Source organism: Eubalaena glacialis, chromosome 18 (genome assembly GCF_028564815.1).
Source record: "Eubalaena glacialis isolate mEubGla1 chromosome 18, mEubGla1.1.hap2.+ XY, whole genome shotgun sequence".
Taxonomy (NCBI): Eukaryota; Metazoa; Chordata; class Mammalia; order Artiodactyla; family Balaenidae; genus Eubalaena; species Eubalaena glacialis.
The window spans coordinates 69,835,782-69,858,033 of NC_083733.1; the positions used below are offsets into that span (position 1 = coordinate 69,835,782).

General features: G+C 43.4%; 1 protein-coding gene across 7 annotated transcripts in view; it reads right to left on the bottom strand.

The window, feature by feature from the left end:
- Nucleotides 1-910: 910 nt before the first annotated feature.
- The window catches only part of ZNF606 (zinc finger protein 606), a 29,221-nt gene continuing 7,879 nt past the window's right edge, over nucleotides 911-22,252 (bottom strand). The window contains exons 5-9 of one of the 7 annotated variants that reach the window (XR_009697810.1): nucleotides 18,748-18,874; nucleotides 18,421-18,519; nucleotides 13,232-13,349; nucleotides 3,690-4,150; nucleotides 911-2,006 (exon numbers count right to left, since the gene is read on the bottom strand). Coding sequence is in view for 4 of the 7 variants with exons in the window: in XM_061172731.1 (XP_061028714.1) it covers nucleotides 11,362-13,349; nucleotides 18,421-18,519; nucleotides 18,748-18,874 (2,214 nt within the window). In the remaining 3 variants the exon portion in view is untranslated. Of the gene's footprint in view, nucleotides 2,085-3,124; nucleotides 4,151-10,155; nucleotides 13,350-16,848; nucleotides 16,908-18,420; nucleotides 18,520-18,747; nucleotides 18,875-22,252 lie in introns of those variants that run through there. The other 6 variants (XR_009697809.1, XM_061172734.1, XM_061172733.1 and 3 more) reach the window with 6 other exon arrangements.

A 22,252-nucleotide genomic window follows, 5' to 3' on the forward strand; every position in this document is an offset into this window, starting at 1 on the left:
CTGTCCTTCCTGAATGTGAGGAGATGACAAGGCAGGCCTCCAGATATACGCCCGTTGTGGGCCATGAAGTTTCTTGCTCTGCTCTTACAACAGCCCAATCTGCCTTCCTCCCATCCTGCCATGCCCGGGGATGAGCCAGGTAAGAACAAGCGCCCCATGCTCTCTCTCTAAATCCCGCAGTCTCAGAGTCGCCCCCAATCAAGCCCGTCTGGATGAGTTCATCTGCTGTGTCTCTTTGAACTTAGTTTGGGGCTCCCTATTGGTACTGTGACCTTTAGACTGGATTTAGGTCTCTCAAGCTCCCCATGGACACCGCTGTCTTTGGGGCTGGTCTGGGATATCAACTTCCCAATGGTCACTACTGCCTTGCCCAATCCTTTCCTATAGGTCTGTGAACACCTGGCTCTTCCTAGACTTGGTTCTTACAGTCTGTGCACCCAGCCCAGCTGGATGAATCCTACAAGCATCAGAATACCACTGTGAGTTATTAAATAATGCTGACAGATGTGTAGAGAATAATACCAGGTCAAGCTATGAGGATTAGGCCAAGAGATAAGATCTTTCATAATGTCACCAAAACCTTTCAACAGGTTCCCTTAAATCCAGAGGTGCCTGACCTGTTCTCTTGGCTTTCTTCCAAAGTAGGGTGTCCGGTTGCAAAACTGTGTTCCCAACCTTCGTCATATGCCTTATAGGACTATTCCTCATTGTCACCTTTACCAAAATTTGCCGTCAGTGGCCATGTCCAGCCGTCCCAGTCACCTTTAGCATCTCCACAACCCAGGTGGAAAGTGTTATTCACCCCCAAATAATATTGTTAATGATGTTGGAGCACTACAGTGTGGATTGTATTGTAGTTTTTTTTTATTGAAGTGTAACTGACATTAACATTATATTAGTTTCAGGTGTGCAACATAATGATTCGATATTTGTATGTATTGTGAAATGATCATAAGTCTAGTTAACATCTGTCACATATACATATTACAACATATATAATTACAAAATTTTTTCCTGTGATTAGGACTTTTAAGATCTACTCTCTTGGGACTTCCCTGGTGGTCCAGTGGTTAAGAATGTCTAGCAATGCATGGGACGCCGGTTCGATCCCTGGTTGGGGAACTAAATCCCACATGCCGAGGGGCAACTAAGCCCTCGCGCCACAACTAGAGAGCCCGCACGCCACAGTGAAGAGCCCACGCACTGCAACTAAGACTTGACACAGCCAAAAATAAATAAATATTAAAAAAAAAAAAAGATCTACTCTTAACAGACTGGTGGTTTGCAAGGGGGAGGGATGGAATGGGAGGTTGGGGTTAGCAGATGTAAGCTTTTATACAGAGACTGGATAAACAACAAGGTCCTACTGTATAGCACAGGGAACTCTATTCAATATCCTGTGATAAACCATAATGGAAAAGAATATATTTTTTTTAAATGTATATATATGTATAACTGAGTCACTTGCTGTACAGCAGTAATTAATGCAACATTGTAAATTATCTATATTTCAATAAAAAATAAAAACATTTACTCTCTTAATAACTTTCAGATATGCAATACAGCATTATTAACTACAGTTGCGATGCTGTACATTACATCCCCATGACTTATTTTATAAATGGATGTTTGTACCTTTTTACCCCTTTCACCTATTTCATTGTATTGTAAAATTTTAAATTTTGTATTTTCCTGCTGCCTCAACATCCCCGCAAACAGGCTGTGAGCACCCCTCCCAGGGGACCAGGCTTATCAAGTGATAAGGCTGGCCCCTGCTACAAGGGGCTTCCTCTTTGCTCTCCCCTGAACATGACCTAGTAACATTCAAAAGCACCAATGACATACCTCATGCCTATTCCTGTGTATTCTACCCCCACCCCTAATAAAAGCACTTGCCTGTGGGCTAGTCTTCACTCTCTGCTCCCCACCTGCTTGGTTGAGCCCGCTCCCTGGCTTGCAGCATGTGTGGACCTTCGTGGCATGCCGTAACTCCATCTTTCTAGGACCTGTGAGTATAATAAACTTTGTTTCTTCCTGCTACTCTCCTGTGTCTCCTCTTATGGCTGCACCTGACTGACCATCACCTAAAAGAACATAAAACAGTGTTCATAACATTATTTATAATAACCAAAAAGTTATTATAAACCCAAATGTCCATCAACTGATGAATGGATAAACAAAAAGTGTATATCCACATGATGGAATATTATTCATCCAAGAAAAGGGGCAAAGTACTGATTTATGCTACAACACTGATGAACTATGAAAACATTATGCTAAGTGAAAGGATCCAGAAACAAAAGGCCACGTTATATCATTCCATCTATATGAAAGGTCCAAAATAGGAAAATCCATACAGACAGAATGTAGATTACTGGTTGCCAAGGGCTGGGGGGAGGAATGAATAGGGAGTAGAGTAATTGCTAATGGGGTTTCCTTTTGGAGTGATGAAATGTTCTGGACTTAGATAATTGTGATGAATGAACAATATTGTGAATATACTAAAAACCACTTTAAAAAGGTTAATGTTATGGTATGTGAATACCTCAAGAAACCTATTGTTTTTTCAAAAGACTTTCTTTTTTAGAGTAGCTTTATGTTCACAACAGAGTTCCCAGGTACCCTCTGCCCCCTCACAAACACACACACACACACACACACACACACACACACAGCCTTCTCCATGATTGACATCCCACACCAGAGAGGTACATTTGTTACAGCTGATGAACCTACATTGACACATCATAATCAAAGTCCCTAGTCTATGTTGAGGTTGACTCCCGGCATTACACATTCTATGGGTTCTGACAAAGGTATCATGACATGTATCCAATCTTATAAAATGTCATACAGCACAGTTGCCCTGCTGTAAAAATCCACTATGCTCCACCTATTCATCCCTCTCTCCTCCCCCAACCCTCTGGCAACCACTGATATTTTCACTATCCCCATAGTTTTCCCTTTTCCAGAATGTCATATGTTGGACTCATACAGTATGTAGCCTTTTCAAATTGGCTCCTTTCACTTATTAATACTTATTTAATATATTCTTTAGTAGTATGTTTCTCCATGTCTTTTCATGGCTTGGCAACTCATTTATTTTCAAAGCTTCCAAGTTCTTTTTAAAATAAGGTGTAGTTGATTCACAATATTAGTTTCAGGTGTACAACATAGTGATTCAAAATTTTTATAGATTATACTCCATTTAAAGTTACTATAAAATATTGGCATATCCCTTGTGATGTACAATATATCCTTGTAACTCATTTATTTTATACACTGTAGTTTGTACCTCTTAATCACCTACCCCTGTCTTGTCCCTCCCTGTCAAAGCTATTATTTTTTAAAAATGAGAAAAGCCTTTGAGTTTGGGTGATCTTAAGTGAAGCCCATGGACTATAACTCCCAGAAGGCCGCACAGGCCGCTGTCTCCCAGCGGCCTGAGTGCTCCCATTGGTCGGAGGCACGCCACGGTGCCTTCTGGGAGTTGTAGTCTGAGCCTCACAGGTGCTCCCCTGTCCGAGGAGGCCAGGGCTCGGCCTATGGACCACAACTCCCAGAAGGTTGTGCAGCCCAGCCGCGTCTCCTAGGTAACTGAGGATGGGCTCCACCAATCTCTTCCTGCTACGGTTGTTCTCCAGTTGCCTTAAGCTTTTTGCTCAAGGTTAGGAGTTTTTAATTATTACCGGAAAGAAGGTAAATCCGATCCAAGCTTCTCCACCATGACCATGACCTTTTCTCTTGGGCTTCAGTACTTTTTAATAATGTGGTTTCTTTGTGTTTCTCTTGCTCTGAGGTTCACTGAGCGGTTTGAATCTGTACGGTGAAGCGTTTCATCACTTCTCTGCACACTTCTGCACCACGTTGGTCCAAGTGTCCATCTCTTGCCGGAACGACCACAGTAGCCTCCGCGCTTGCCTTCCTTGGTAACGGTTGCCTCCATCAGATCATTATCCACACAGCAGCCACTAGGACCTCTTTAAAAACAAAAGCATTTTCTGTCCTTCCTGGTTAAAGTTGCTCAGTGGTTCCCATACAGAAACCCAGCCTTCGTGCGTGTCTGGGCAGCTCACCAAGGCCTTGTGGGAGATCATCCTTCCTGCTGTGGGTTCTGACCAGACCCAGAAGCAGGGCCTGGAGCCAACTTCTGCCAAACAGAAAACAAAATCAAGCTTAGGTAAGGAGAGACTACATTCAGAAAGACGATTCCAGTAAGGAGAGGGGGACTGTTGCAGTAGGGAGAACACTCTGACAGTAAGATCTGCAAGCATCTCCAAGGTTGCGCAGAAAGGAACTTTCTTTCACAGGGAGGAGTGAACAAGGCTAGAAAGAACCGGGTGTGGGGAGTGGAAGATCAGACTGCAGCAGGAGATGTCTTGCCGTCAGCTGGTTCTAGAGAGGGGCCACTTTCCTGCATTCGAATACTTATTTAACCTTAGGAGTAAGTCAGAGTTCAAGGGTCTTTGGGGAGGGAAGAAGCTGAACTAAAGTTTGGTGAAGTCAAGTCAACAGACTTTTGTTCTGATTGATCAGCGCGGACAGTCTAGCTAATCATTTATGAGAGTGAATGGAAATTTGGAGAGTCTGGCTCTGGCCTTGTCCTATGTGAAAGAGGGGTCAAGAGTCCTATCTGTCCTTTGCAGTAAGCCGTTTCCTGGAACACAAAAGGTTGGAGGGATTCAACTATCTCTGTTTTCCAGGAGCCTGGAGGTAAGGTTCAACATTGTCACCCCTCACCTCCAGGTTTCACCCCTCCTTTATCCCAGAACTCTTTGAAGAGGACCTTGGGGTTGCCCCTCTAGGCCACGTGAAGCCTGGGCTACCAGGCTTTTCCTATGGTGTCGTCATTGCATGGGGCCGGGTTAGAGTCCCTCACACCTTGCGTGAGTCCTGCCCAAGGTGGACCCATAATGACCCCAATCCAAGCTGGCTTCCTTCCATGTCAGGTCCCACTGGATGTCTGCTCCCAGCATGACAAGAATCTCCAGAGCACTGGGTCTAGCGGATCGGGGTTGGGGCCAGGAGGTCTATATTTTTAATAAGCCCCCAAGTGACTTTTAGGATCAGGAGTTTGGGGAGCAAGGCCAAACTTAGTGACTTCCTGCTGGAAAATCTGATCAGGTTCCCTGTGATTCGGGCCCCCAGTTCTCCACCTGGGGACCCTCCGTCCTCAAGGCATAAATACTTGTCTAGACTCTTCAGCAGTTCCTCCCACCACGAGGACCCACCTTGAGCACAGTGCTGCCCGTAAGTGCTACTCACTCCATCTGCAGGGGGATTTTGTCTCTGTGACAACACAAGGGAGGGTGTTGCCTGTGCAGACAGAACAGCATCTGCAGGGAAGGCTGGGATGAGCCCTGACCCTCGTGACTCGAAGACTCTGTGTTGCTGGGGAGCTCCCAGCACCGCCCACATTCCTGGCCACTTCTCTCCTCTGCCCACAAGGTGAGTCTGATTTGTAGCATCTCTGATATCCACCCCCACCCCCCATTTTATGGTCAAGCCTTCTGACTAGTCCTTCTCCCACATACAGGGGTTCTTGACCATCTGTCTATGATTGCAAAGCCCTTCTCCCTGTGGGCACCACCCCACAGTCACCCCCAGTCTCCTCTCCATGGTCAGAAGACCCAGGATGATGAGAACTCATGGCCACCCCACCTGATGAGGTCGGGCTGCTGGGAAGCACAAGCAACAACCTGCTGGTGTGTTCCAAGCACTCACAGAACCACAGGTGCTGTGCTGGACACTAGGGACACAGCACGGCCAGGACCAACGAGGTGCCCTCCCCCATGGAGCTCACAGCCTAGTGTATGGTGTCGGGAGATGGTGTGAACAATAGGAAGGAAAAAAATAGACCAGGTGATGTTCCATAGAGACGTGTGCAATGAAGCAAGTAAAGACAGGGCAGTGAGGTGGAAAGTGAGGAGAATTCGTTGACTGGACGGTCCGGCATCACCCACAGCTGCAGTGACACAGCCTCTGGTTCAGGCTTCCTGAGGAGTGGAATCAAGGCAGGGCTTCGGAGTAGCTGAGAGACAGGCAGAGACTACATCACATCAGGCACATGTTTCTCCACCCTGCCTCCACAGAGCCCTGGGCTGGTGAATCACATTTCAGTTATCTTGTGAGGTAAGAAGTCAGTGATTGGCTTTCTGATGCCTTCACCTCTCCATCCTAGGATCCATCCTCCCACCCCTGAGTTCAGTGGGGTTTACAGGGACCAGGATCTGATCCTGTCTCATGTATGCATAAAAACTGATGGAGTAGCTGCTTCCCTAAGAGAAATAAATGTGCTCACTGGCCAGGCAGTAAGCAATTTTCTGAGCATAACTATTTCAAAAAGAAAAACAACACACTGGATTACAGATTCCACCAGAAGCACGTATATTAGAACAGATGGACCAAAATTTTAACTTAGTCAATTAAGTACATTTAAAGAGATAAGGCATGATACTAACAATAGGAAATGAGAATAAGAACACATAAAAGAGAATCAAGTAGAAATATTAGAAATGTAAAATAGTGGTTGAAATGAAGACACAATAGAGGAAATGAGCAGCAAAATGGACAGCTGAGAAACAAATTAGCAAGCTGAGGAAATGTCCAGACAAAAGGAAGAAAGGAGAAGGAACTAGAGAACACAAAAGAGCAGATAACAGATATGAACAACAGACACAGACACACTGACATCTAAATAATAGGAGTCCTAAAAAGAGAAACTTTTTAAATGGCAAAAATGAAATATTAAAAAATAAGAGATAAATTTCCCAGAATGTAAAACAGAATAAAGACATCAGATTAAAAGGTCCATAGAAGTGTCTTATGAAGTTAAACATTTACTTACCATACAACTCAGCTATTCCACTCCTAGGTTTTTACCCAAGGTAAATGAAAACCTGCATACACAAAAAAGCCCTGAAGAAGAATGTCCATAGCGGCGGTATTTACACTAGCCCAGAACTGGAAACAAGTCAATGTCCATCTACAGGTGAACAGGATGACTACTACCTGTGGCACATCTGCATAATGGAAAGCTACTCAGCAAAGAAAGTAGACTACTGATAAATGCTACAACGTGGATGAGCCTCCAAAACATGCTGAGCAAAAGAATCTGGATACAAACGTAGCATATGAATAGAATACTGTATGATTCTATCTTTATAAAACTCTAAAAGACAATTCTAATATGTACTGACAAAGCAGACATGTGGTTGCCCAGGTCTTGGGGTAGGGTGGAGATTAACTGTGAAAAGACATGAGGGAACTTTTTGGAGAAGGGCAAATATTCTCTATTTTTATTGTAGTGGTGGTTGCAAGGGTGTTGACAGTTTTCAAAACTCATCAAACTGTGGCCTTAAAGGGAGAGTCATCAGCATACCAGTGGTGTTTACAGGGCTTCAAGACTGGATGAGATCAAGGCACTGTGAGCAGATGGGAAGTGGGCAGTCTGACAGTAAGAGGTAAAGGAGGTGGGGAAGGAACAGCAAAGGGGGCCTGAAATGAAGGCCAGAGAGGCAGGAGGCAAGTCCCAAAAGCCAGGTGAACGTGTTTCAAGGAGGAAATGATCTATTATCTAAGAATCTAAGATGCTGCTGATAACGTCAAGGAAGAAAACAGAACTGACCACTGGATTTAGCAATGTGGAGGTCATCTGGCAGCAAGGTAGGTTTTGGAGTGGGTCCAAGAAAGAATGGAAAGGGGTCTTCCCTGGTGGTCCAGTGGTTAAGAATCCGCCTTCCGATGCAGGGGACACGGGTTCGATCCCTGGTCGGGGAACTAAGATCCCACATGTTGCCAGGCAACTAAGCCTGCGCGCCACAACTAGAGAGAAGCCCATGCGCCGCAACGAAAGATCCCGTGTGCCCCAACTAAGACCCGACGCAACCAAAAATAATACATTTTTTTTTTTTAAAAAGAAAGAATGGAAGGGAAGTGAAGACAGCAAGAACAGACAACTTTTGAAATATTTTGCTTTCTGAAACAAAGCAGAGAATGATTCAGGAGCCAGAGACTTTTTTGTTTTGTTTTTTTGAAGTATGTTTACATGTCCATGGGGATAATCCAGTATATATAGAAAACCTGAGGATACAAGAGATAAGGGAAACTTGCTGGAGCGATGTCTTGGAGTAGTGGACATGGGACAGGCTCTGGTGCCAACCCAGTCAGTTCATATACAGGCACCAGTGGGAAGGCACGGAAATTATGGAAAGTGGGTAGAGAAGGTGGACAGATGTCATGCAAGGCCTCTGCTGGCTTCTATTCACTCAGGGAAACAAGAAGCAAAGTCGTCTGCTGGGAGCAAGCGTAAGGGAAGATTCAGTGAAGGGATTGTTGAAATCTTGGTACTGAAAAGCCAACGAGCTTAGGAAAAGACATTTGAAACCGATGGTGGGGAGGTTCCAGTCACTGGTAATGGAATGCTCCTAGGGATGACTATGGGAGTGACCGTCTGTTGCAGGGAGGGTGACAAAACCGTGAGCAGACAGGTCAAAGAACTGTGAGGTCAGGACACAGGAAGATCATCTACCTGGACAATAAAATCAGGAAGTATTATGATGGGGGTGGTTTTAGATGCAATACAGCAAGGGCTGAAATCTTTACGGATGGGAAGAGTGAACCATTCATAAGGTGATTGCAACAGAGGGAAGCAAGAGTGATACGACAGTTTGGTGTCCCAAGAGTCAGAACTCAGTTTTAGAGAGAAGGGAGGGAAAACAATCTAGAAGCAACAAATGAAGAAGAGTGGGAGAGAAAGCAGCTACTCCCTGCAAGGATCATAAGAAAAGGTACTGTGCAGAGGGGAGACCCAAGTTTCAGTCACAGCAGAAGATGGCTGAATGGAGAGTTCCAACTGAGCCCAGCAGGTTTCAGAGTTGGGGAAGAGTGGAGCGTGGGGATCAAAAGGGCAATGAACTGAGCTACATGTGGGTTAGAATAAGGGAGGTAAGAGGGGACCTGGGAGCCCTGGGCATACATAAGGTTGTGTAATAGGTGGTAGGGAGGTAGGGAATCCTTCTAGGAGGAAGCAGAAGTCTGGGACCCTTTTAGAAGGACACTTTAGAAGTCCAGGAGGCCCATTTAGAAATATTTTTTAAAAGATACTAAGCTTGGTGGTACAGTTACAGAACTTGCCAGGATGCTTGTGGAATATTTGTGTATGACTTACAAAATCCTCTGTAGTCCCTAAATCAGAGAATCTGGGTTCAAAGTATATTACTTTGGGTGTTAGAATACAATACCCATATGTTGGCAATACACCTCTTGATGCATTAGGCTGCTGTCTCTTACAGAGGTTAATAGTGCTGCCTCTATTCTCTCCAAGGATCTCTGCACAAATCACACAAGAAATCCAATTAATTTACCCCTGCAACCGTTACTGGGCAACCCCTATACATTAAGGTAGGGTCAGTGTTACATACCTATGGAAGCGCCAGCTACGGGAGTCTGACAGTGAGTACAGAGTCCCACCATACCAGCAGGCCACTTTTTCTCAACCACTGGAGAGTCATGGACCCCTCGAGAACTAGATGAACCTTCTGTACCCTGGATTTCTAACCAATGCCCTTGAAACCCATCCAGGAAGGCCTGCTGGCCCCTAATTATAGCCCTACCTTAGGGAAATACAGGAAATATTTGTGAACCGAAGAAACGCCACCCAAGTCCTCCTATCCATCTTGCCCCCTTTCCACTCTGAGCACTCAGAGAAACTTCCTCATTTTATGACTGATTAGTTCCCTTCCCTTCTGAATCCTCCCTACTATCACGTAATCTCTTCATCTGGAGAAGATAAAGAAAATATAAACATTGAATTCTAGGGAGACCTTGAGAAATGGTGCTCTCATGTGCAGATGTGTTTCTTGCCCTCTGCCTCATGAAGGGCATTCTAAACCCATCAAGGGGCATTTCCTCTGACTTGCCCAAACCTCCAGTGAGTCCTCCAGCCCCTGCTCTGCTGTAATCTTCAGGGTCATAGGTGGTGAAATTCTAGGGAACGCAGAGCCCAGAAAATGCACTGATTCTGAATGTCCAATCCAGACTTCATATTCCAAAGGGAGCTTTGCTCTCATGCTACCCAAAATCCCACAGGGCAGAAAGCCAGGTAACTTTACTTCTCATTGTTTAGGAATTTGATTTTTATTATCAAATATCTACTATAAGAACACTGAACAAAATTTAAAAAAAAAAATTAGGGGAAAAAAATCACTGCAGAGGCAGTGCAATACAGTGGTTAAAACAATCTCTGGAGCCAAACAATCTTTCTACTCCTAACTAGCTGTGTCCTTAGGTAGGTTTCTCATGATTTCTGCCTCAGTTTCTCCCTTTGTAAAACTGGGATAATAATAGTACCTATCTCATAGAATTAAGGGGACTGAACAAGTTAATATTTGAAAAGTATTTAAAACAAAGTCTAGCACATGATAAGTGCTGTATGTGTTTGTAAAACTTAAAAAAAAAACCTTAACTGGGTTAATTTATCCATGGGTCTTTCCAGTCGTTATGCATATACACTTTTTAGATGTTATAGTAGATATGTATATACAATTTTGTGTCCTTTTTATTCCTTTTTTTGTTATGTATATTGACTCAGTATCCATAATTATAACTTACAGTGACTGCCTAAAACAGATTACAAACGAATTGTCCAACAATGCAGTAATGAGTAAACCATGGTCACTGACACACTGGGTTATTAAGTATCACCTTTTGTTCCAACAACATCAGTCTCATACTTATGGGCAATACATTTCCATCATTAGTAATCTCATTTACTAATCTTTTCTAAGGTTAATCTTGATCAACAGTAAATATCCCATTCAACACTTTTTTTCCCTTAAATTCAGGTTTAGTATTCCACATTCTATTCCTTAAAGGGCACCCAGACCCTCCCCTTATAATAGCACAATCTGTGTTTCCGTAATGATGCACAAAATGTTATTGTAAAGCTTCCATCCAATATTCCAGCTTGATGCAAAACAGCATATTTCTAGTTGAAACACTTTTCCTAGGATAAAGTTTTTCCTTTAACAATGCACTCTGATCCACAAATAGTTGAGATCTCTTACTAAAAGATGTCTCATTCCCTACGTTCATGTTGCTCAAGTAGGATTCCTGGTGGACCATGAGGGGAGTCTGGTGTCCTCTTCACTGTAATTATTTGATGTTAAATAAAGGCTACACAACTGTGGAAGGCTTTTGCCTATTCTTTTCATTCACAGGTTTCTTCTACGAAGATAATTTCTACTGATTAATAAGGGGAGAAGTCTTACTGAACTCGTATTAAAAATTTCCCCTCTTGATTATACTTATACGGTTTTTTTCAATGTGTTATCAAATGTACAATAAAAGAAAAATCTCTCATCAATTCAATTCACAGAGTTTCTCTTCACTATGATTTCTCTGGTGTTGAAGTAGGGCTGAGTGACCACTAAAGGCTTTTCCACAGTCAGTGCATATAAAGCATTTCTCTCCACTATGCATTCTCTGATGAATAATAAGAGAAGAATTCTTACAGAAAGCTTTCTCACAATGATTACATTTGTAGGGTTTTTCTCCAGTATGGTTTCTCAGATGTACAATAAGGGAAGAACTCTCATTAAATGCTTTCCCACATTCATTACATCTATATGGTTTCTCTCCAGTATGAGTTCTCCTGTGTGCAATAAGATGAGAGCTACAGTTAAAGGATCTTTCACATTGATTACATTTGTAGGGTTTCTCACCAGTGTGGATTCTCCGATGGGCAACAAGGTGGCAACTCTGGCTGAAGGATTTTCCACATTTATTGCACTCATAGGGCTTCTCTCCAGTATGAGTCCTTTGATGTCTAACAAGGTGAGCCATCTGGCTGCAGGATTTTCCACATTTATTACATTCATAGGGCTTAATTCCAGAATGAATTATTTCATGTTTAGTGAGGGCTGAACGTTCTCTGAATGCTTTGCCACACTCCTGACAGTTATAGGGTTTCTCTCCTGTGTGAGTTCTCTGATGGGCAATAAGGTGGGAGCTCCAGCTGAAGGATTTTCCACATTCAGTACATTTATATGGTTTTGCTCCAGAGTGAGTTCTTTCATGTTTACTAAGGGCTGAGTAATCCCTAAAAGCTTTTTCACATTCATCACATTTAAAGGGCTTCTCTCCAGTATGCATTCTCATGTGGGCAATAAGATGGGAGCTCCAGCTGAAAGATTTCCCACATTCAGTACATTCAAAAGGTTTCTCTCCAGTATGAGTTCTCTGATGTCCAATAAGATGGGAGTTCCAGTTGAAAGACTTCCCACATTCATTACATACATAAGGTTTCTCTCCTGTATGAATTCTCTTGTGTACAATAAGATGAGAATTCCAGCTGAAGGCTTTTCCACATTTATTACATTCATAGGGTTTGATTCCAGTGTGAGTCCGTTCATGTTTAGTAAGGGCTGAACGATTCCTAAAAACTTTTCCACATTTATCACATTCATAGGGTTTCTCTCCAGTATGAGTTTTCTTATGTTGGATAAGGTAAGAACTCCAGATGAAAGACGTCCCACATTCATTATATTCGTAGGGTTTCTCTGCAGTGTAAGTGCTTGTATGCTGTGTAAGGAATGAGTCATACCCAAAGACTTTCTCCCATTCATTGTATTTATATGCTTTCTCTACAGTACCAATTTTTTGATGTTCCATAAAGGATGAAAAGTAAAAGATATTCTCATATTCTTTGTAATCATACTGGTTTCCTCCAATATGAAGTCCTGGATGTTCACTAAATGATGGGCTCTGGTTAAAGATTTGATGGCATTCCTTATATTCATATAGTTTTTCTCCTGTATGCATTCCCATATGATCACCAAAATGCAGTATATGATTGAAAGATTTAACAGCATCAGTACATTTGAAAAGATTATCTCCAGTTTGCACCCTTGCAGGGTGAACAGGTTGCATGGAGTGGTAGAAGGCTTTGTCATACTCATTATTTTCACAGGTAATCTTATCTGCATACATTATGGCTGAGTTACATCTCCAACTTTCAGCATTTGTATCAGGCTTATAGAAATGTTCTATTTGAGAAACTTTCTGAGATGGAACAATGCTTAGGCTCTGGCTACACCCTGCCCCAAGTTCACAGAACTCAGAGCCTCTCTGAGACAGTACTTGCTTTTGCATGAAGACCATTTGCCTCATAGCTGTACTCTGGTTCATGTGATACATTTCTAATTGGTCTTTACATCCCAAAACTTCTAACCTGGAGAACCAAGGATCATCCCATATGTATCTCTCCAACTTCATGCTATGGGACTGTTCCTCCTCAAGAATGCTGTGTGTTGGGATCAACGCTTTGCTTTCAAGATTTCTCATCCATTCTGAAATAAACAGAAAAAATCCATGAGAGCATAGGGAAAGAACTTCTAAGAGTACAGTGGAAAAGGTAAGATTTACTGTCCATATTATTGAAAAGGTAAGCATGAACTTGTTTCCAAATAGACTTGTAACCCAGAGGAAGATCGTAATAGGAAAGAGAAGAATGGTAAAAAGTGAACAAAAGTAGTTAACCAGAATACAAAGTGTGCACTGAATATGAATAAAACCCATTTAGGAGTATCTTCCCATGAAAAGGAGGACCAGTTATTACGTGTGTGCAGGAAAGAGTTAACTTTACACACATGAGTTGGTCACACTTTGCACATTCCCAAGAAGGCCTGTTTCACGACTGGCCCTCGGCCAACTCCTAAGGACTGAGATCCTGGAATGTTCTAACTCATAAGAGTGTTCTGCATGCTTGAACCCTTGAAGTATACTGTACCAACTTCTCTAGATAGTTTGTACATTTATGGTGAACACCTGCTTTCCTTCTGGGGTTCTGGAGCTTCCATGATTAGTCAGTCAGTCATGTGCGTCTAAATGACCAACCCCCAATAAACACCCTGGACTCGCAGGCTTGGGCAAGCTTCCCTAGTAGATGACACTTAACACAACTCATTGCTGAAGGAATTAAGTGTGTTCTTTGCAACTCCACTGGGAAAGAACTACTGAAAGCTTGCATTTGGTTTCCTCCAGACCTAGTTCCATGCACCTTTACCCTCTGCTGATGTTGCTTTGTGTCCTTGCACTGTAATAAACCATTACTCTGAATATAATGCCTTTTGAGTCCAGGGAGTCCTTCTAGTGAATCACTGAACCTGGGGGTTGTCTGGAGGATCCAGACGCATTTAATACTATTAAGGTGAAAAAATAATAACTGGCTTAACAAAAGACAGATGAACAACCAGCCCCTCAGCAACTAATGTTTAAATTATTAAAGTGTGCTAATTCATTTCTATGTTATAATGTCCTTACTGTTCCCCTACTTTGACACCTGTCAAAAAAAGAAGGGGATGGGGTTAAGAGAAAGTATCACCAACAAAGGCTTCAAGCTATCACATTATTTCCTATCTCACAGAGTTCAGTCAATAACACAAAATCATCTGCCCGAATGGCAAAAATCACATGGTTTCAGGATACTCCTAAAGTTCTTCTAACATGTGTAGAATAATGACAAAAGAGATAGACTTGAAAGACAGCACACTGCAATGAAGCAGATACAGGAGTTATAGTCTGATAATCTGTATTTAAGTACTGGCTCTGCCACTATCCTTACGTGACTTTTCTGAAGATTAAATGAGATTGTGAATCCAGCAAAATGTCTGGCAAATTCAATATGTGGAAGCTACCTATCATCACTGCTGAGGTATCAGTCCTCCAACAACAGGGGTCTGTATTAGTTTCCTATTGCAGCTGTAACAAATTACCACACATGTAGTGGCTTAAAATAACAAACTCACTCTCACAGTCTGAAAGTCAGAAGTTCTAAATGGCTTTCACTGGGCTAAAATCAAGATAGCTTTCCTTCAGAAGCTCTAGGGGAAAATCCACATCCTTGCCTTTTCCAGCTTTAAAAGCTGCCTGCATTCTTTGGCTTGTAGTTCCCCCCTCCATCTTCAAAGTATATCATTCCAACCTTTGCTTCTGTCAGTCACATCTCTGTGTCTCTGACACTCCTGCCTCACTCTTAGAACGACCTCACGATAACATGGGCCCATCCAGACGATCCAAGATAATCTATCTCAAGATCCCTAGTTTAATTCACATCTGAAAAAGTCTCTTTTGCCATATAAGGCACCATATTCACAAGTTTCAGATGTGGACATTTTGCGGGGGCGGGTATCATTATTCAGCATACCACAGGGTCTAATGCTGCAGATACCCAACAGGGCCTAGACCCTTGTCCTCTTTCTCCAGGTTTTTCTTCTTTCTTCACTATACACAATTTTCCCCCTTTTACTACCCAAGTCCATTACAACAGAGAGAGATCCTACTCTGCTCAAGAAATGGCACTTACTATCAATTTTAAGCTTAGCTCCTAGTAGTTAGGGAATGATCTTAAAACAACTTTTGAATTTTTCCAGTAGAAACTTTAAAAAATGGTAGCTGACCAAGTCACTGATTAGATAAACAATGTCCGTCCAGCTTCATACTCAGTACTTATGGCCTGAGTGTCTCTTCCACCTGTAAATTATAATCTATGTGATGAGGTGACAATCTAAACAGTTATGAATACACACATTACATCACTGAGAGTTTGTGGGGTTGTAGATGCTAAGCGGATGGGAGGTCAGAAAAGGAGACCACGACAGAAGGAATCAAGGAAGGTTTCACACAAGAGAAATGACATGAGCTCAGTCTTCGGGCATGGCTCATATACAGACAGACTGCTGGTATGGCATGAGCAAAGGCATGCGTGATGTGACTGAAATGTAAGGAGGGCCTTAAGGATGCCAGCTGAGTAAACTGCAGGAACGAGTCAGGAAATGAGCAAAATAATAGAAAAAAATTGGAAGGTCTTGAAATCCGGTCAGAGTTATTTAAAAGGCAACTCAAGTCACTGTAGGTTTACTGGCAGAGACCTCATAATGGAAGATTTCAGGGATATAAATCTAGAAATAACATCTGAGGGGGCTAATAACAAATAATAATTCACTCACCAACTTGAGCTGGAATTTTATGAGGGTGCCTACCTGAGGGTGATTTGGTGGAAGCTGAATGACACAGCTGACATTTCAGAGGAAGAAAATCTCAGAAGTCAGACAAGAGATTACTTCTTAGAGAGGAAAGAGCAGGGAGTCAGGATGACTTCCCCATTTCCAGCTTAGCAGACTCACAGAAGGTTGGCATCAGGGATATAGATCAGGAAGACGGGGAAACAATCTAGAAGGGAGAGACGAGATTCCTGGTTCTATCAAGATGAAGGAGACAGCTGAGATGATTTCCAAGAAGGCAGAAGTGTAAGGATGGAGGTGGTGGAACCACAGGGCTCAGGACAGTTACTTAGAATGGTCAGCACTGACCATTAAAGCTACTGGAATTCATGACTCCTTGGTGGAAGGTTTCAGATCCAGATAGGGGGCAACTGGTAAGACTCCACAAAAGTCCACTTCACTAGATGGGAAGATGTCCAACTTCAGGACTCAAGAGGGGGCCATGGTACATCGTTAAATTAAAAACAACAAGATACAGAACGATATGTATTGTATTCTACCTTTGGAAAGGTGAAAAGTAACTACATATGCCTATGTGCTTATAGTTGCACAAAGAAACTCAGGAAACAAACAATAGAAATTATTGCAAGTAATTAACCTCGGTAAGACGTCAGTGCAATTTCACCACTCCATAAAAGCAACCATAAAACTGGCAAAACCTGACAGAATAAGTTTCTTCAGAATTCTCTAAATTAACCAAAGCCTTGCAGCAACCCAGGGAGAGTTTATTCAAGGAAAACGGCTGAGTTTCAATAATAACGGTGAGTTTTGTGGCATTTTAACTTACCCTAATCCCATCTGACTCCTCAACTCAGCAGTAGCCTTGGAAAATAACAGCTCACATTTCTGGTGATAGAAGGAACAGAACAAAGCTAGAGCTTTTTCAAAGCCTCATTCCCAAAGAACAGTCATTATCTGACCTGTTTGGTGGTTCCCAGGAAGACCCCACTTGAAAGGCTTGTGGGAACTTGCATAGCGCTAAAAACTTCTAGGAAGTAGGTATTTGTCAAACATTTAATGGCAATGTTTTAAAGCGTTACTGTCTGAGGTGATGGAAAACAGACGGGGTACACAATACACAAACCAGAAAATGAAAGGAAAACCTGAGGAGTGAGATGTCCATAGATCTGAAAAGTTCTAACATATTCCTGCAAATCTAGAAGGCCCATGCATACACACTGTAATTAAACTTTCAAAAGCCAAAGCCAAAGAGAGAATCCTGAAAGCAACAAGAGAGAAGCAAGTCATCACAGACACGGGATCCTCAACAAGATAAACAGCTTATTTCTCATCAGAAACCATGGAGGCCAGAGAGAAAAGAAAATATGTCAACCATGAATTCTATACCTGGCAAAACTATCATTCAAAAATGGAGAAATCAAGACATTCTCTGATAAACAAAAGCTAAGAGTTTGCTGCTAGTAAACCTGCCCTACAAGAAATGCTAAAAGGAGTTCTTTAGGTTGAAATGAAAAGACACTAACTCGAAATACTGACCACCAGTAAAGGTAACTACATAGGTAAATACAAGAAGACCATACAAATGCATTTTTTGTTTGTTTCCTATCTGATTTAAAAGACAACTACATAAAGCAATAATTATAAATAAATAAATCTGTTATGAATCTATGTTGAGATACAATGTACAGATGTAATTTGTGACAATAATAGCACAAAAGAGGGAGGACAGAGCTATACAGAAGCAAAGTTTTTGTATACTATCAAAATTAAACTGATAGTAACCCAAACTAAATTGTTATAAATTAAGATGTTAATTATAATTCCCAGGGCAACCACTAATAAAATAACCCCAAAATTTATAGTAAAAGGAAAGTGGTTACCTGTGTGTGCCTCTGTGTGTCTGTGTGTCTGTCTGTGTGTCTCTCTGGAGAATAATAATAATGTGGATAAGAGGAGAGAGTATAAATGAGATTTTTTTCAGCTTACACATTTTATATAGCTTTGAGTTTTTTGAATCATGTAAATACATTATCTATCTTAAAAAAAATTTTTTTGTTGTTTTTTTGAAAGAAGAGTCAGTGACTACAGGCCACAAGTTTGGCAATAAAAAATTAAAAAGCAGGTAAATGAATGAGAAGTCTTCTTAGACAAAGGGACAAAGCAGAGAACATGAGAGGTGAGGAGGGAAACTGTAGCATACAAAACTGTTACCGTGTTAAAAAGGTGGGCATCTTTGCTCTGAATCAACAGCAGAAAAAAGTCAATATAAGGGATAAAGCTCCTTGGAAGGAACTGTGACCGTCTCTGAGGAAGTGAACTCCTCACAGCCTCAGCCCACTTCTCAAACAAAGAGGGCTTGGAGGAAGGTTCCTCGCTCCCACCTGGGGTCTGCTCTCACCTGGACAAGTGCCTTGAGGAGGATATGCCTGCTCCACTGACCACGGCTCTTCTCCTTGCTCCAACAGGGAGATGACCTCGGGCTTGGCGATCTGATTCCCTACATGTGGAGGAAAAACACAGACTTGTAGAGCCATGTAACCCTCCCTTGCCTATTTCTCATGAATGACTTCACTTCATGCTTTATGAGCAATAGGGATTTCGTCCTTGAACCTCAGGGCTCAAGATCATCTCAGCCCTTCTGAGGCCTCGTAAGCTTGTAAACAGAGAGTAGCACAGGGGATCACAAGGGGGACAGCATCGTTTACTTGGGCAGTCCCCGCCTTACCCACAGAGAGCAGATGCCCATAGGTCTCCAGCATCACATCACGGTACAGGGTCCTCTGAACAGGGTCCAGCTGCCCCCATTCCTCTTGGGTGAAGTCCACAGCCACATCCTTGAAGGTCACTGGTTCCTAAAAGAGCACACATGTTCCTCCTCAGCCCGGAGCCACCCCCGCTCCAGTGTTTTCTGGGGCTGGAGTGAGGCTTACAGCCCTGGGGAGGAGAAAGTACATAGAGGAATTGTCCTGGATTCGTTCAGTATTCTCACTGACGTGGGTCAGGTCTCACTGGGAGCCACCCAGGACCCTGCATTTGGGATGTACTCTTAGGGAGTTAGATATCTGGGCCCACAATAACCACAATAAAGATGAGCAGGTCTCTCCTAAGATCTTGCCCAATTCTAGTTAACACTGGCTAGTATGGACAGGACTCCCATCTGGGCAATTCCTCCTGCTTCTCTGGAACTGCAGACACTTAATAAGACCGAGACCAGGACCAGGGTGGATGCAGACTCTGAGCCCTGGTCACAGACCAGAGAACCTGGGGCTCAAGTCTGCTCCATGTGTGGATCTAGGACCTGGAAGGGTGACCGCCTTCCTGGCCACAGCAGAGACACTTCCACTCCCAGATTGTCTCCGACCCAAGGACTGGAGGTAGGGGTGAGACAGGATTGAGCAGAGCAGCCCAAGCCAAAGAGAATCACTTACAGTTGCTGTCAAAGCACTTTGAGTTTGAAAAAGTTCAAACTGATGTTTTTAGGAAAAAGAGAACCAGGAATACCCACTAGAAAGCTAAAGGGAAGTCTGATTTTTGCAATGAATGCATCCCTTACAGTCCTTTGAAGCCATCAACGTGAGCTTCAGGTATCTGGGCACTTCCAGGGTGGGGCAGGGGGACTGGGGAGCAAGCTGTGCTTCATGGGAGGTGAGCGAGCGACAAACTCCACAGCCCCTGCTCCTTCCTAGGGCCCCCTCTTGGCCTGTCTGTGCACTACGGTCCTCCTCTCCATGTCAGTGCAGAATCATCCCCAGGACAAACACCCACTGAATGGATACACGCGCAGTGCGCTTCCACTCCAAGCATCCTTCCACTTCCTCACAGCCTGCTAATCACTTCCCTTCCACCCGCATGCGGCCTTCCTTTCTGTCCTGCGAGTCATCTCCGATCAGGGCCAGCCCTCATGCTGGTCTTCAATGTAGACTTTACTCTGCTGGTCTGAACTGCTCCTCCTCCACCTTCACATGACTGGCTTGAAACACAGAACTGCTTCTGCTCCAGTGATTCTCTAACTCCAAAAAGCATTTACAACTGCTAATCACAACCTCCTTTAGTGAAACCCTCCCTAACCTTGGACTCCTCAATTCCAATTTTTTGATTTTCCTCTTACAGACATGCCCAGGCCTCAGTTTCCTTACTGGCTGCTGCTTCTACATTTTTTGGGTAAACTTTTTTACTTAAATGTAACATTCGGGTAGAGAAGTGCACAAAACCTAAGTGTGCACCATACCTAAACTCAATGCACTTTCAGAGAGATCACACTTGGGAGAACAGCTGGGAGGCCAGGCTTCCTGCCCAGGGTGCTCCTGGTGTGCCCGTCTCATGCTCCCTAATCTCCCTGAAGGGTGGCACCTACTTAGATGGCTTCAAAGTTCAATAGTTAACAAGGTCCAAACCCACACCGTGGCAGCTGTCAAGCTGGTGGACTGAGCCACAGGTTCACCTCTTACCCTTCCCAAGACCCCAACAGATCCCCATACACATACTTAAAAAGGAACAAAACCACCACATCTAATTGACACAGAAGGAATGAAATCACTAGAGAGATTCTGCAACCCCTAATAAAATAGTGGACATTGGCAATGATCATCGATGACTGCTAAACCACAGGTGAAAGGCAGAAAGGGAAATGTCCGATGGAGGGGTCAGGCTGACAATACCTGCACCCACTAATCCATCACATCACCTGGAAATGGGCCAACCAGACAACCTGTGCCCACTGATGCAGGACAGTAAGAAGGACCCAGCACCACCTATCAAGTACTCTTGTCCAAAATACAAAGCCTGAATCTGCCCTAGCCTCTAGCTCAACTACCAGTCTATGGGAGACAGCAGGATAGAGGAACTCATCCAAGGACATCACAAGGGCAAAATCAGGCAACCCAACAAGACAGGTGACCTGGTTTCTTCAGTACATGAAGCACATGCAACGTGTGGTCCTTGCTTGGATCCTAATCTGAATAAACCAACTGCAAAAGACATTTTGGGGACAAGTGGGGAAAAGTGAATACGGGCTTGGTATTAGGTAATAGTAAGGAATTACTGTTGTTAATTTGTTGGGTGTGATAAAGGTATTGTGTTTATCTTCTAAAAGGTATGTATGTCTCAGGTACATACACAGAAGTGTTTAGGGGTGAAATGATACAGTATCTGTGCTTCACTATAAAATACTCTAGTTTTTTTTTTTTTTTTAAAGGTTGTCCGAATAAATGAAAAGGCAGAAAGCTGGAAGGTGACATTTGTTAAGGCTGGTGAATGTGGGTGTCTGTCGTCAGCTGAATAATGGCACTGCCAAAGACGTCCATGTCCTAATGACTGTTACCTTAATATGACAAAAGATGTCATAGTTACAGAGATGTGATTACGTTAAGGATGTTGAGATGGGAAGACTATCTTGGATTTTCCGGTGGGCTCAATGAAATCACAAGGGTCCTTACAAGTGAAAGAGGCAGGAGGGTCTGTGTCAGAGAAAAGGAGAGAATGCAAGCAGAGGTCGGAGTGATGCACACTGAAGATGGAGGAAGGGGCCATGAGCCAAGAAATGGCAGGTAGCCTCTAGAAGCGAGTGAAAGCAAGGAAGCAGCCTCTCCCCTGAGCCTCCAGAAGGAACACAACCCTGTAGACCCATTCTAGACTTCAGACTCCAGAACATGAGAATAAATTCATGTTGTTCTAAGCCATTAAGTTTGTGGTAATCTGTTATAGCGGCAACAGGAAACTCTTAGGGTTTTAAAATCTCCTAAAGTTTTTTTGAAGAAAGTAAATGATAACGGGCCAGCGAAGAGGCCATCGGCATGTGGTGTTCTACACATTCCCGCAAGATGGGGAGCAGATGAGTGTGGCTGACCGAGGAAACAGAGCAAAGGAGACCCCAGGCCTGCACGTTAGAAGGGGCTGCAGGGGAAGCAGGACCCCAGGACAGGCTCTGGGCTCTGAGCTTAAATGCCACTGAAGTCATGAGAATCAGGCTGCAAGGTCTATACTCAGGACCTCTATATTCAGGACAACTTTGCCAGTTGCCCCACATCCCTGCCAGCCACTTTGCCTTGTGGGCAAAACTCCCTGGACCCTCCTCATACTCAAGAGTGTGGGAGGTTCTCAGGCTGCCTGGATGAGTGACTACCCTGGAGTTGAGACCCCTTCAGCCCAACACAGGGAGAGGGGAGGGGTCTGTGGCCTAACAGCCAGCTGTGCACCCAGGAAACCGGAAGCAGAACCGACCTGGTGATCCT